General features: G+C 41.3%; 1 protein-coding gene across 3 annotated transcripts in view; it reads right to left on the reverse strand.

The window, feature by feature from the left end:
* Positions 1–15,956, reverse strand: part of LOC105562449 (protein phosphatase Slingshot-like) — an 87,622-nt gene that overhangs the window by 27,717 nt on the left and 43,949 nt on the right. The window contains exon 1 of one of the 3 annotated variants that reach the window (XM_012013304.1): positions 14,403–14,894. The exons of the other annotated variants lie outside the window; for them this stretch is intronic. Coding sequence (XP_011868694.1) covers positions 14,403–14,797 — 395 coding nt within the window. The 5' untranslated portion in view covers positions 14,798–14,894. Of the gene's footprint in view, positions 1–14,402; positions 14,895–15,956 lie in introns of those variants that run through there. 3 annotated transcript variants of the gene reach the window in all.

The raw sequence follows: 15,956 nt of genomic DNA on the forward strand, positions 1-15,956 counted from the left end.
AAACCCAAGCAAAAAAATCCAATGGTCCGTCAAAGCCGTCAAAGACAGATGTCAAGTCTGTCTCAATGTTCAAGGCCGTCACTTTGAACAAAATTTATAATTAAGTAAAAATTTTCATATTTTTTAATAATAAAGTATTTGAAGCACACTATTAAATTATTTATTATAACCCGATAACAATTTCATAAAATTTTATAATGAAAAATGTTTAGATGTCAATATCTCTTAAACAAAGCGTTTACGGACATGTCTCCAGAGGAAAGTTTTTTCTTGTTTTGGGGTCCTAAGTTCATATTTTAAGTTAGGACACTTTACCCTGAAACACCCTGTATAATATATAAAATGTAATAATGTAATTTATAAATTTATTTAGTAATTTATAAGTGTGTAGACTTCACACGTAATTTGGCTTGTAACATATGCTGGTCTGTTCCGCTCAATGTCCGATTTTAACAATCCGAATAAGTTTAGAAATAAAATTAGAGTAAGCCGTTAGAATTGAGAATAAAACGTTAAAATTATAATATACAAAATGTAATTTAGAAATACGTAGATTCCACGCGTAATTTATTTTGTTTATAACATATAGAGGAAAGTCCCCTACTACGGGACCGGCTCCTAATATGAGACAGCGGGGTTTCTGCTAAATTAATAGGCATCATCTGTTGCTGCCACCATGAATTTACTGCCCTTGGAGTGAAGTCTGCTTAGCGGAAAACTGATTGTTGGACCGTGTTGAATTTGGACGTTGAAAACCTGCTATCTCACATTAGAAGCCTGTCTCATAATAGGGGACTCTGACTGTTTTTGCTCAACGTCACCGATTTTAACAATTCGAATGATAAGATTAGAAATAAAATTAGCTGTTAGAATTGAAAATGGAATATTAAAATTATCATAAAAAAAGTTTCAAGTATTCAGTAACCTGCACGTAACTTTCCTATCTCTCATCGTGAATCGCGTATCATCGCGGAGGAAAGCCATCCTCGCGGATAAAATTTGTCCAGGCTGTGTGCGGTTGCTCAAACAAAAATGAAACATAAAAACACGAGAGCGTTCGGCGTCTAAATGCGCGGGTTTAGCGTGAGTGCCCACTAGAGAAACGCGCGAGGGAAGACAGCGAAACACTCCAGATGGACGGCCGAGTGACAAAGAACCGAGCGCGTCGTCTTCCTAGGAACACGTGCTTCAAAGAGAATCGCGAGTTTTATCTCTGAGAAACCCAGCTGAACCGAACCGGTTTCACGTTAATCGCCATTTCGCTTGAACTCGTGCAAAGGAAGATTGACGAACAACAAACGCCTGGCTTTTCCCGACGCGCGCGGCAATTCGGGCCTCCTATAATTCCCGAGCGAGTACGGTCGAGGGTAAAAGTGACGTTCATATTTTTTATTAATCTTCCTCGTCCTTCTTTTCATTATTCGCACGACGTAACGACTCGCCGTCCATGCGATAAATACATCGACAATCATATGAGTACGTGCAACAATTTTGCTGCATTATTCATGCAAAACAAAACGTGTCGCGTCGACACGTGTTACCTCCACGTGCATATTACCAACGCGAGTGAGAGTGGCAGCTCTCATCATGTGCGAGGCTGACATATACCGTACGTATTTTTATGTCCGCGCGTAATGACAAACGTATTCCGAGGCACGTTTTGTCTTCACACGGTTATACTTTTGTGTTTCTTCACAAACTATTTCTCAGCAGCTTCACGAAACATTGTTAGCGAAATATTATTAAATTAACAATACACTGACAGAACAAAATGATTGCAGTTACCACAATTTCACTATCATTTATAGTCATTTTAGGAGCCAACCACACATTTTTATAATTCTTTGAACTACGTAAGTTATGGTTGACCTAACAATGTATTATAGTTTTCATAGACGGGCAATATTGGTCCATGCAACTTGTGATATGGTTGTCATAAACCAACACGAGCTTTACATTTGGTAAGGTGTACTATAAATATTGCGATAACAACCACAAGTAAAATTTCGAATAACTTTATGTAATAGTAATAATCGTATTTATATTGCAAGTAATATTCCCCGCTTTTATACATTGCGTTCACTATGTTCATTGGTTACATCGCTTTGCACTCATGAAGAATAGTACAAGACAGCATCTTTCAAAGAAAAGATAAGTAATCTTATACGGATGTATAAACTTATCCGTATTTACAACACCCTATGCGGTTTTCGTCTTACGAGAAAGTCTTATACCGCGCGTCCTTCTGGTGAAGATAACCACTTCACTTTTGTTTACCATGTGGTTAGTAAGGTAGATGGATAGAAATGTAGTTAAATTTACTATTATTGTGATTGTATTTACTATATAAAAATAATGAACTAATTTACCTATTCATTGCCTGGATATTTTAACGGAATAATAGTTAAGAGCTTATATTTTATAGTAAACTTTTTTTAATAGTTGGCATCACTGTGTCTATATGGTTGCTATTGCTAATATTATAGTAATAATTACTATAAAAATGATATTCCCGACTATAATTATTTTACTATGCAATTATAGTTTCAAATACTGCATATTTTCCTATCAGTGTCGAGTGACGAATAGCTTTACATGTGACGAGGTAAAGGGAAACGCACGATTTTCTCAAGCTTCATACTTAATGTATTACTTGTACACAATAGGATATATAGTCTAGATTAAAAGTGATGAAGGATTCGTGGCGTTTCGCGGGCTCTTTCAATATTAACAAATGCAATAACGTACGTGTTGTATGTATGGCAACTGTATAATCCATTGAATTAGCATTCTTTTCCGTCTCTGCTCAGAAATCCTCGGTTCTCAAAAGATTGCTCGATACGGCAAACGTGTCGAAACGCCAGGAGAACTCTAGACTCGCACTGCCTCGATTCGCATTGTTTCGACTCGCAGTCGTATGATTTATTTGCCGATTATGCGCGCTGGTAAACCGCCCATAACACTACGAGAGATAATGAGCCCGAAAAAAAAACGACGTGGTTTTTGTTAAACCACGGAGAATGATACACTGAGAAAAATAACCGATTAAATATAATCGGATAATCCAATTACATAATAACAAACGGATATATCCAATTAAATTGCATATCCGATGAAAAATATGATCGGTTTTCCAATCAAATTTCATCGGTAACTGCATTTCATCGGATAAATTTCATCGGATGTATCCATAATTAAATCGGAACACGTAATCGGAAAAATCAACCATCGGAAACGCTATTTAATTGGTTTGTCCGATGGAAATTTTTCTCAGTGTGCCCATTAGGCGATCGTATTCTTTATTGCTATCAATATATAAGAAATATATTTTTTTTCTGAAATGAGGACGTTCCGAAAAGCGTTATGTGAGAACCTCGATCGTGATACACTCGAGCGCTCGCAAGTGAGTTTTACGTATTGCGCAATTCACTGCTAATTAATGACTAATTACGTTTCTGCAACTGCGAGTCCGAATGCGGTCGCAGGAAACGACATTATAGATCAAAATACTTAAGATACGATTGACACTGCGTACCGGCATTTACAAAGAAAAAATCGCACGAGAGATGAAAGGAAACCGGAAATGAATCGACCGAAAGTAATTACGGTGAGCAATCACCAGAGAAATAAATCGAGTTTGAAAAAGCCAATTATATCGCGCGCAGATAACAGAATATCGTATTCTCTGAAATAAAGCAATTAAAATTTTTAGAAGTGTTTATCCAATATCTCTAAGTGCCTGACCTGTTCCGATCAATATTTAACATTTGTGAAAAGATATTTTTGAGATTAATAAATTGGTAACGTCCTGATCTCTAAAAGAATTTACTTTTATTCAATTTTTTTATATTTAAACCTTTCTCTCCAAATTATATTTAACAGCATAAGAAATGGAGGTACACAAAATGCTTGCAGTCTTTAAAGCTGCATTTCGATGCAGCGTCCGCGTTTTAAAACTTGGCAGAGAACACGGCAATGATAAAAATGCAATTGCAAAATTTGCTTTTATTTCTTGCCGTTATCCGCAATGCGGAAATTTGCACAATTTGCTTTCAACTCGTGTTGAGATCAGATAAAAATTCCGCGACGTCTACAAAGGCATACAGAAATCGGAAATTATACGATTAGATGCGCAAAGCGTTCAGTATTCCGTCATTATTTGCACCTTGCAAACATTATCTTCAGCTTTATCCATCGGTCCCACACGGTTACGCATTGTCTCCGGTGTTCGGAGCTGTTGCGCAATCGTCAGATGACAAAGTACGTTCTAAGCAGATGACGCGACGAAGCGGTGCGATTCCGCTAAAAGCGCGATGAGTTACGCATTAGGCCGCGGGCCGGCAGGCAAAGAGTAGTGTCGCTGTTGTAGGTGAACAACGTGTCGTTGTTTTCGATTAGCTCACGCGTGTTGAACATTTCTGAGCAGAGATGCCGATAGCTGTTCTACGTTAACCCTATCGCGGGGCGAAAGGAAGTTCGCTCATGTTACCGCAAGTATGCGTGCATTACCTTATTTTACGAATTTCCTCGAGATATCAGTCATCATTTAGCGCACTTTGCGGATGGAAATTCTGCAGATCGATTTCCAGGTGTACGGAGTATCTCAGATTTATTTGCTCTCCGATGTTTTGAGAACAACTTTTTTCATTTAAAAGCCATGATTTTTTAAGGGAGACCAATAGAAGCTGGTTTCATCGCGATTTTGCCCATTTTCTGTGCGAAATCTTTTGTCAAATAAATTTCGATAAAACGGCATCGTAAAACTTTTATTAAAAAGCAAACCGTTGTTGCTCAGATTTTTGAAAATCGCTAAAAACAGGATCGTAAAGGAACTGAAACTTGCATGATTTATACTCACAGCTGGAATATTTACGACGCGGAAATTTTCAATCGTTACAAAATAAATATGTCATCTGTCGAATTAAAGCGATTGAAAAACATGTCTAATTATTTTAACATTGAACGTGTTCATTCGAAAGACATTTCTGAAGATATCGATGGTTGCTTTACAACGTGATACACGTCGATTATCAGTTTATAGAGAGAGATATATATATTAAATACAAATATTTAATGACGAACCTCATTTCAACTAGGTATATCTGCAATCATATCTATCTCGCCCTTGATCTACTATCGCCAGATTAGGAACATAATCTTCGTCGTCAATTATACCATGGCCGGCTATATATATCGACTTCCGTGTTGTGAGCCCCGTCTCTAAGCAACACCGCATTGCTGTGCAATTCTGTGGAAACGATAATCGAACGCGACAATGAAACGCGCTACGAAAAGTCATTGACCTTAGCGAGATCCTCATAACGAGAGGAAGACGATTGTTATATCGTACAAATCTTTCGAGAGCGGGAAAGCCATGAATCAAAAGAGCTCTCAACAATATTGTTATAAGCGATGCTAACTTGTCAGACAGGGTCAAAAGTAGTTTGCCGATATATTACGAGCAAAACGAACGAGGGCACGCGTCTCGAAGGAAGAAAATCCCCGTCGATGCCGGGCGCATCGGAGCGAGAGTCTTTTACGAGTCGATACGAGACCGGGCGGCAGTAAAAACAGATTTTACGAGATGAAACCTAACCGCTCGCCAGACAGAAGTTGCATCTACATAAACGAATCGAGCACGTCATGGTGTGTATCCGTCCAGAAAATTGATGGAAAGTAGCCTCGAGCCTGGGTGGGCAGCGGCGTTTCGACTAGCTGACTCAATTTGTTGAGCAATACGAGAGCAAGGAGCGATCTCGAGGAGCCAAGGGACAGCAAAAGTGGATCATGCTAATCTGCCATCAATATCAGCAAAGATCTACATGGACAATCACTTTGAGAGATAATTACCGCGCGACTTATTTTCGAAAGCGATTAATCGTTGTGCAATCGATTAAATCGCCATCTCCGCTTCCTCTTCGTCTAGTTTAGCGATCGTTTGCAAATAAAAAAATCCATTCGCTTAAAAAAAAACAACAGAACTGTGGGATAAAACGAGTTCTCCGACTTTTGGATCGCAAACGAAAAATTTTCTGGCAGAATCGGAGGCTAAATAATCGATTCCCGACGATCACGTCGCATTCCTGCACGAGATCCATAATTCGAAACCTTAATTGCGAATTAAAGAGCGTAATGCTTCGCAAAATTTCATTAATAACATAACGTTCCATGCGGAAACGTTCTGTTCTATTGAATTGAAGCGTCTTGCCGAGTGATTTTCAGCACAAATTTTCTGTTACCGTCATATTTGATTACCGATTGATTGCGTCAATCTACGCCAATCGAATCTAATCTCATCCAACGACTGTAATTTCCTCGGGCTCGAATACGCCACGACGATTATAAGTTTTCTGCGAGATGAATTTTTGTGCGATCAACGTAACACATAAATGCAACGTAATAATAAAGTTTCTCGCCTGATGTCACGTAATGAAATTATAATTGTTATCTATTGGCAATTCATGAATTTTGATTTACGGAGAATCTTTTGTACGTGTGAAAACATCTCCTTTATGCACTCCTTGTTTGTTAACTTATAAGGAATAGATTATCGCAATTGCTCTCGGATAATAATCGCGCGTCAGTTATCCCTCAATTTTATTCTCTTGCTCGACGGTAAAGAAAGTCGCCACGCGTTTGAAAAATTATTTATCGGCATTTCAATGGCAAAATATTGGCCATCCTTCGCTCGGCGAAATTGCAACGCGCACGAAAGAGCGCGCGTATCGAGAGAGAGAAGATAATTATTTAAGGAAGCCGCGATAAGAAACGTTGCGGACGAATAATTGCCGCGCCGTGAAGTTGGTGCGATTGTGAGAATCTCTTATAAGTCGACGTTAATCTCACTTCAAATGCGTCGTGTCGCGCTAAATCACCTCCGCAATTTTATTACCGGAACGCGCCTCCGTAAACGACGTAAGGAAAATTAATCGACATTTTCACAAGTAGCAGTACTTTTTACAGCTATTAGAAGGCGACTCGTTCGCGCGAGTCTGCCCGGCCGACCGCGCGCACGCTAACTTTTTCACAATCGTATCAGGTGCTACGCATATCAATGGAATTAATTCACGGACTCGATGGGCGTTTCGCGCGCAAGTTACATAATGGGAAGTTAATGATCTTAAGACGATCCACGCGGACGTTGCGGCGTTCCCTCCCTCCTTCCCCTTTTGCGGCTGTAAATATCGACCTGGAGAACCCCAGGAACGGTCTCGCGGCCGAGCACTTAAATATTCGCAACGGCTACGCAAGTATTGATTTACGATCGGCGCGAGAGTATCGTCCGCGCGCGCGGAGAAGAAGATAACAGACCGACTGTTCGATTCGACGATTACTCGGCAATAATCGTCGCTACGATTTATATCGCAGCGACGAGAGACCCGTTAGAGCACCGCCGAGATAGAATGTTACAGGAGACAGCTGCGGCAATACGGGAGCTAAGCTACCTTTTTCTAACGGTTATTGATAGAGATACCACATGTCCGATCGCAAATTTATAATCACCGCTACTGATTAGAGTTAGAATATCTCGATAGTCTCGGTGCGCTCTCCCTCATCTCTCTTTCTCTCGAGATACATCGCGCAACAATACCCGTGACTCGTCCGTTTAACGAGGCGCAATACGAATATCAGCGCGTGAACCGACATTGTTCTATATGTATATTGCCCTATCGATTAGCCTATCAAGCCCACTTCGGGCGATCTATAATCCGCGTCAGAGATTTCGGAATAGACGTTTATTTGTAATTTTACACGCCGCGTATTTCGACGTTAAATTATAATTCTAATTCTATTTTTTTACAACGTGTATTCTGGTTTTTCAAATTAGGTTCGACTGTGTAATAGAATTCTACTGAATTCCAGCACAAACTGAGAAAAATTTCCATCGGATAAACCGATTAAATATAGTGTTTTCGACGGTTAATTTTTCCGATTTAATTATGGACACATCCGATGAAATTTATCCGACGAAATGCAGTTACCGATGAAATTTGCTCGACAAACCGATCATATTTTTCATCGGATTTACAATTTAATTGGATATATCCGTTTGTTATTATGTAATTGGATTGTCCGATTATATTTGATCGGACATTTTTCTCAGTGTACATTTTGTGAAACGATACAGAGGCGCAATTCCACATTTGCACGTCCATCTTTCGTATTTGTTCGTCCAACAACATATACCAAAAACTACACTGAAAAAAATTTCTGGTTGAATATGGACGAATCAGATAATTCCTTTAGGATTTACCAGAATTCCTTTAGGATTTACCAGAATTCCTGTAATCCTCCAGAAATTCTGGTAAATCCTAAAGGAATTCTGGTAAATCCTAAAGGAATTATCTGATTCGTCCATATTCAACCAGAAATTTTTTTCAGTGTAGAGACCCTCTAATAAGAGTCTGGCCATAACAGCGATTGTGGCAAAATCCTACGAGAGAGAAAGATTATATTTGCTATCTCGAGGTAGCAAATATATATCTTTCTCTCTCGTAGGATTTTGCCACAATCGCTATTATGGCCAGACTCTTATTAGAGGGTCTCTACCAAAAACTATTGATTTGACGAAGCAAAACTCTTGGCGAAACACTTGATTATTTAATATGAACGAGGCATACATCGAAGAACAAGCTAAATCAAAATCATAAATAAGGCTTTTGTCAAGTTGACTGCACTTTTAACGACGAATCTTATTTCGCGAGTAAAATATGAAAGATTTTCAACTGCAAAATATCAAATATTGACAGCAAACATCGATATACTTCAAAATGTACCGGTGCTCTCATTGTAGTCTTCAAAATATGTGATTACCGAAACGATATACCTATAGAAAAGTGTAGAGAAATTATTGTCGACAGATCCTATCAGTTTTTTTAATATCCCAAATTGAGTCCACGACTCTCATAGACAGTCCGACGTAATTGTTTAAATAATAAGTCACAAATACTTTACGACGACTGTTTTCTCCTCAATAAAGTCATTAAATAAATTGCTTTGCATTCAAATATGCACCGTCCATAGCGCACATAATGTTATAATAAACGTTTCTAAACATATTTATGAGCTGTTGCCAACAGGAGCCAACTTTTCCCATGGCGACGTTTCTTGACAAATAATCAGGGTTCCCTTTCACACCTCGCTCGTACAAAAGCGCGCAGCTGATGCTTCGAGTCAGCTGATGCTGACAAAGGAGCGCTGCTTTCAGAAAACACATGGTACTAAATGCACATACGCGCGGGCACGTTGGTATTCGGCTACATACGTTTTCGGACAACAACTTTTAATTTCTGCTCGTCAATTCGCTTGTATCACGAGAATTCCTTCGTTCCTCGAATTATGCGATTAGCTCTTTTAACATTAAAGTAACTAAATTCATTGTTTGAATTCTTGTACTGTTTTTTTTATAAATATATATTTTTTCGAGAGAAGAACACAAGGTTTCGTGAATTAGAGAACGACTGGTACACGGTCTTTTATATATTTTGTTGTTTCATTTAGTTATACTAATTAGATCTCACATTTCTTTACAGACAGACTATAAAACTCTATTCCCCGGACATATCGATTGCGATTTCTCAGACTGAATGCCTTGCCGAGGTTGGCATTATTCGAGCTGCAGCCTGTTGTAGGCAGAGGATCGGTTAGGAACCCTTGCGGTTCGAAAAAAAACAACAAAGAGTACGGTTCGTGTGCCGGTGAAGGCTGCGTTGCCAAGTATCCCACCATCTTAAACTGGACCATCGCTAACGGTACGAGGAGTATCTCTCCCGCGTAATTTCTGATCTCTCAATTAACTCTCGTTGGAGGATCGCTTTTGCAAAAGGGTATTCCGTGCGAAGGAAACGCGAGCTAACCGAGAGGATAATCAGCGAGAAAAGCGGCAAAGTCGTTACTTAAAAAGGTCATCGTTTGAGAAGGTAATAAAGGAAATGCCCATGTGACGGAGCTAACTGCACTTTTAGCGATAAATTCTATTTCGCGGTTAAAATTTGCAAGATGTGCGATTTTCAACTGCAAAATATCACACGTTAATAACATCGATATACTTCAAAATATGCGGTTACCGAGTCAACATGTAGAAAAGTATAGAGAAATTCTTATCGACGGATCCTATCAATGTTTTAATATCCCAAATTGAGTCCACGTCTCTCATAGACGGTCCAATATTTTACGACGACTGTTTTCTCATCGATAAAGACATTAACTGAACGTCTTTGCATTCAAATATGCAACGTCCATACCATACGTAATGTTACAAATTGTTTCAATAATAAGCAAGCATGCGATCGATCAGGCATATTCAGTATATCTGGCACATCGTGCAACAAATAATAAATTACATAATGCAGCGCTGCGGACATTCCAGGGGATATCGCCACTATGTGTACCGATAAAAAGGCAAGATTTGTTGCTCTCTGCAAACCGTTATTTCCTAACGGTTAACTAACTAATTCTCGGTCAACCAGAAAGTTCACGGCGAAAAGTGGGATTAAAAGGAAGCCGCGAGTGATCCTTTTGGTCTGCACTTAAGCCGGGGCCTGACATCATTCGCGGCAGGAACTCGCGCTCGTACGCGCCAAAATGAAGTAATAGTAAAACGCGATCGAATAAGACCGCGCTTAGACAGGATAGCTCGATTGAAAATCTGTTTAATGGCACACAACCGATCGGAATAGCGCCGTAAGCTTTCAGCTTACGTGCAATTAGTACCTTTATGCGTTATTTCGAGAATTGCTCCTTCACTTTCGAGCAGACGCTAAAGCGACGCGCCGTCGAAATATCTCGAATAAAAAATTGTTGGGGCTAATTGAGGCAGTTGAAGGCCCCGAAAAGGACGATAACGGGATTCCTTAAAAAGGGTTACCCTACACTGACAGGAAAAAAGTGGTTGCAGTTACCGCAATCTCACTATAATTTACAGCACTGAAAAGAAAAATTTCGCTACCACAGCTAATCGTGGTTTGCCTGAAATATTTTGCTGCCGCAACTATTAATTTCTAAACCACAGCAAACGGTTTGCTGTCGCACCTAATACAATAGGCACAGTAGGCAAAATATTTAGCTGTCACAACTAAATATCAGCTGTCCATATTTTACAACTGAAATTTACTTGCCGCGAGCAGTTTTTAGCTACGGCATCTACATTTTTCTTTCCGTCAGTCTCGCTTTAGGAGCCAACCACATTTTTATAATTCTTCCTACGTAAGTTATGGCTGACCTAACAGTGTATTATAGTTCTCATAGACACTTGTCACAAGCCAAAACGAGCCTACATCGATACCTCGGCGGCATTTGAAAAGACTGAACCGCCGCACCTCGATATACATTTTGTTCAAACGACGTTATTCCCACGAGATGATCTACCGTCAAATCGATCGCCTCGACACACGTGATTACTACGAGTACTCGATGCGGACTCGCGCCCGGAGGAATTCTCCGTTATAATCCGCAATAATCTTTTAAGCCCGCGCCGCAAGATGAGCAATGACTTCGCTACGCCGGTAGGATTAAGGCGCATTATCGATCCCTCCGGATTAGATCGCTCATGCGGACTCCCATCGCGCGGACTGCGTTCATTCGATACCCGGCTTCACTGTACCTCGAAAATGACACCTGATGTACGACTCCGTTTTACAACGGAGCAACCCGACGTTACGTTACCGCGAACACGTGCAACGTGCACGGGGAGTCCGTATTGTTGGCGCTGCACACAGAAAAATATTATTGTACAGTCAAGAAAAGTAATTACTCAGTTTATTTTATTCCGTTTAAGTAATAGTTCGCTTCAACAAAGAATATTTTCTTAATAATAGTTTTAAGATATACTTGTTACTAGTCTTAGAAAAGCTTGCCATCTTATACTCAAAGAAAACATTTGTTTTTCTTTGAAGAAAATATATTATAAAACTTATTGAAGAATTCCGTATGCTTCTTTTAACAAAATCAGAAGAAACAAAATTGTTTTGCTTCAAATAATTCTATGTATTCTTGTTTCAAGTACTAGACTTACTATAGGAACCAGAATATGTTTTGAGTAAATATAACACTTGCAACGACATTATGATAGATTTGCGGATATATAAACTTATCAAGTACTTGGAACAAATAATATTTATATATTTTTCTGTGTGTACGTTAAACGCGACGATCGATTTGTTATTCGTCCCTTTCACGCCAAACACCGTACACCCAAACTGACCCTCTCAGATTGGAGTGATTTTGTGTATCGCGTGTCTGAAAAATGCTTCGCCACCAAGTTTCTTTCGCGAATCGCGTAAACCTGCGGGCAACGACGGGGCTCGTTAATATCCCTAATCTCGGATCTTGGGAATAAAAAGCGATTAGGAATATTAACGAGTTCCGCTATTGCCCGCAGATTTACGTGCGTACACAGTAAAAAATGGTGCGTTCAAATGTCAACACTTTCTCGCGTCACCAAGCTTTGATTCTCACCTCAACGTAAAATTTAACATAAAACGTACATGTTATTATTTTCGTGACACTTTCATGTGTCATATTTATGTTGACATAATAACTTTGTGCATGTTATTTAAACATTGAATATTAGTTCGAGTTCTTTTAACACAACTGTTTCACAAAATCAACCAAAACGCGTGACATCGACATTTCTTAAAAGCTACTTCAATTATTCCGATTTGTAACTGTTCGTACAATTTACTTATCCGGTCTGTTTTTTTACTACATCGCACTTAAGGTTGAACGAACCTAAACACAAATGTCAAGTGCAGCGTTGATTAATTAACATTTACAATTCGTCGAAAAGTAACACGCGCGACAAATGTTGCTTTAGCCTCAAATTTAGAGTGGACGTTTTGGGACGTGTAAAAGAATGTTAACATTAACATTTTATTTTTTACTGTGTGCACAGTCCGGTAGCTCCAAGCTGGAGTAAAGGGCCTCCGCGACGAATTTCCAACACGTCCTGTTTTCAAATTTCGACCTCAGTCCAGGGGGAGAGAAGGGGAGAAATAACCTACACTGAAAAAAATTTCTGGTTGAATATGGACGAATCAGATAATTCCTTTAGGATTTACCAGAATTTCTGTAGGATTACAGGAATTCTGGTAAATCCTAAAGGAATTATCTGATTCGTCCATATTCAACCAGAAATTTTTTTCAGTGTATCCTTTTAATTTTATTCGAGCCGCTTCGTCCCCAAATTATTTGTCGTCCTCCTATCTTGATCTTGCCGCTTTTCTTCTGAGAGAGAAAGAGAGAGGACTCCAGTCCGACACCATTTCAGCCATTTCATTGTACCCCGCTCAGCGAGCGGCAAATCCATTTCAGTTTTCTTTCGCAAATCTCCGTCGAGATTTCCATTTGGTCGCTTAGAACCCACGGACTCTTTACTAAAGCCTGCGTCCACGGTGCTAGAACTTGGTCCAAGTTCCGAGAAATGCGTAGCCCATCGACTTCCGGCTACACCGTGAAACCTACAAGTCAATTGGACGCACATTTCTCGGAACTGGAACTTGGACCAAGCTCCAGCATCGCGCACGCAGACCTTTGGAAAAGACTCGCGCGCCAGAAAACAAAACGCGACAAATGCGACGTAGACATTTTCTTTACGACGACTTTCGCGGCCGGCGCTGTACGTTGGACGCGATTTAAAAATCCCGCGGAAGGTGAGAGACTTGTTCGAAGAAGGCTGCAATGTACCGGCGCTAAGGTCCCCGCGAAACGAGACGCGAACACCGCGATCGGGCAACCGCGAGGTATTTTCTCAGGCGAGACACTTAATTGATCAGAAACGCGATTAATTGATAACAAGCGAGCCGTCAAGTGTGAAATTGCCGGGTTCTCGAACGCCTTCTCGTTGCAGCCTCGCGTATTTGCACAACAGCCGCTTATATCAGCGGCGATATTGGCAGCTGTACATAAATAAACACTGACGCGATTGAGACCGGCGCGGCGGCGGCGCGAGTCGAGGAAACGCGACGATCGTAACGTAAATCGGGATGCGCGCGCGCTGTTAAATATTTAGCGGTTCCGCGGGATCGATTTGCATAGCGCGGCTCGGCGCAGATGCTCCGTAAAGATTCACAATACGCGCCTGACAATGGACGCGTTGCGGACGTTCGCGCGTACCCGGCGCATGGCCTCTCCGCGGCCGTGCGCGGTTCGCCCAATCTTGAATGAGCGATCACATGTCCCGTTCTGGGTCGCAATCGTTGCCGTAACCGTCGTTTTCTCGATCTCGCGTGCGCGTCTCGAGCGTCCGTCCCGGAGCTTTTTGTCCCGCGACGACGTCCAGTCCGCTCGGCCGAATTAACGCCAATTCACGCCGGCACGATTCTCCCCCGGCGAAATGTGCGGCGCGACGCGAAAAAGGCCGCGGGAAAGGAGCGAGAAGGGGGAGAAAAGAAAAGCCGGGGTACCTGATGTACTGGATGTATCCGTGCCTGGCGTCCTCGAGCAGGAACCCCGCGGGGTTCCTCATCTCGATGTTCTCGAAGACCATCGGGGTCAGTTCGCAGGGCACTCCGCGCACACGGCTGACGACGCGTACCTCGGCGGCGGTCAGCCGCTCGCCGACTCCATCGTATTTCCACCTCGCCGGCGCAACATTGAATCGCGGATGGCGCGCGTCGCCGTGGCGTCGGCGCTTCAGGGCGTCGCGTATCCCCGTGACATCGTCGGCGAGCGCGGACGACGGCGGGCCGCCGCCGACGACGACGGCGCGCGTCGCGACGAACGCGAGCGGCGACTCCGGGAGGCGCGCGAGCACCGTTCCACTTCGCGCCGGGTTCGCGATGCGCGACAGGTCACGCATCCGCGCGGGCGAAAGCGAGAGGCGGTAACGACGCGCCGTGTCGACGCGCGGTCGACGTACATGGGCGCACGGTCGCGAGGCAACTGAGGCTTACTGAGGCCGGCCGGAGCGGAGCAGGCGCGCAACTAGGCGGCCGAGGGCTCCTCTTTTTCCCCCGCCGCCATCGCCGCCGCCGCCGCCGCCGCCGGTCGACGCCCCACCACCCGACCTCGCGCGTACACCCGTAGCGGCTTCTCGGTCGATCGAGAGAAGGCGCGCACACACACGCATCGCGGCGAGAGGAGAGGGGCTTCTCTCTGTACCAAAACCGGCATCGGTACATTTTCATCGCGTACGATTTTTCTTCATTTTGCATTACACTGATAGAAAATTGTGTAGTGTTTGAAACTATAATTGCATAGTAAAGGAATTATAGTCAGGAATATCATTTTTATAGTAATTATTACTAGGATATTAGTAATAGCAACCATATAGACACAGTGGTGCCAACTATTTAAAAAAAAACTACCATGAAATATAAGCTTTTAAGTATTGTTCTGTTAAAATATCCAGATAATGAGTAGTAAATTTGTTAATTATTTTTATATAGTAAATACAATCGCAATAATAGTAAATTTAACTACATTTCTATCATCCACCCTACTAATCACATGGTGAACAAAAGTGAAGTGGTTCGGAATGTCCTCACTAGAGGGACGCGCGGTACAAGACTTTCTCGTAGAAAGATGTTGTAAGTACGGATAAGTTTATGCATTTGTAGAAAATTACTTATCTTTTCTTTCAACACTGATAGAAAGATATGTAGTATTTGAAACTATAATTGTATAGTAAAATAATTATAGTCAGGAATATCATTTTTATAGTAATTATTACTAGAATATTAGTAATAACAACCATATAGACACAGTGATGCCAACTATTTGAAAAGTTTACTATAAAATATAAGTTTTAACTATTATTCTGTTAAAATATCCGGGTAATGAATAGTAAATTAGTTAATTATTTTTATATATGTAGTAAATACAATCACAATGATAGTAAATTTAACCACATTTCTATCATCTACCCTACTAATCACATGGTGAACAAAAGTGAAGTGGTTCAGAATGTCCTCACTAGAGGGACGCGCGATATAAGACTTTCTCGTAAGAAGAAAACC

Source organism: Vollenhovia emeryi, unplaced genomic scaffold, assembly GCF_000949405.1.
Source record: "Vollenhovia emeryi isolate VEMERY1.0 unplaced genomic scaffold, V.emery_V1.0 DF939187.1, whole genome shotgun sequence".
Lineage (NCBI taxonomy): Eukaryota > Metazoa > Arthropoda > Insecta > Hymenoptera > Formicidae > Vollenhovia > Vollenhovia emeryi.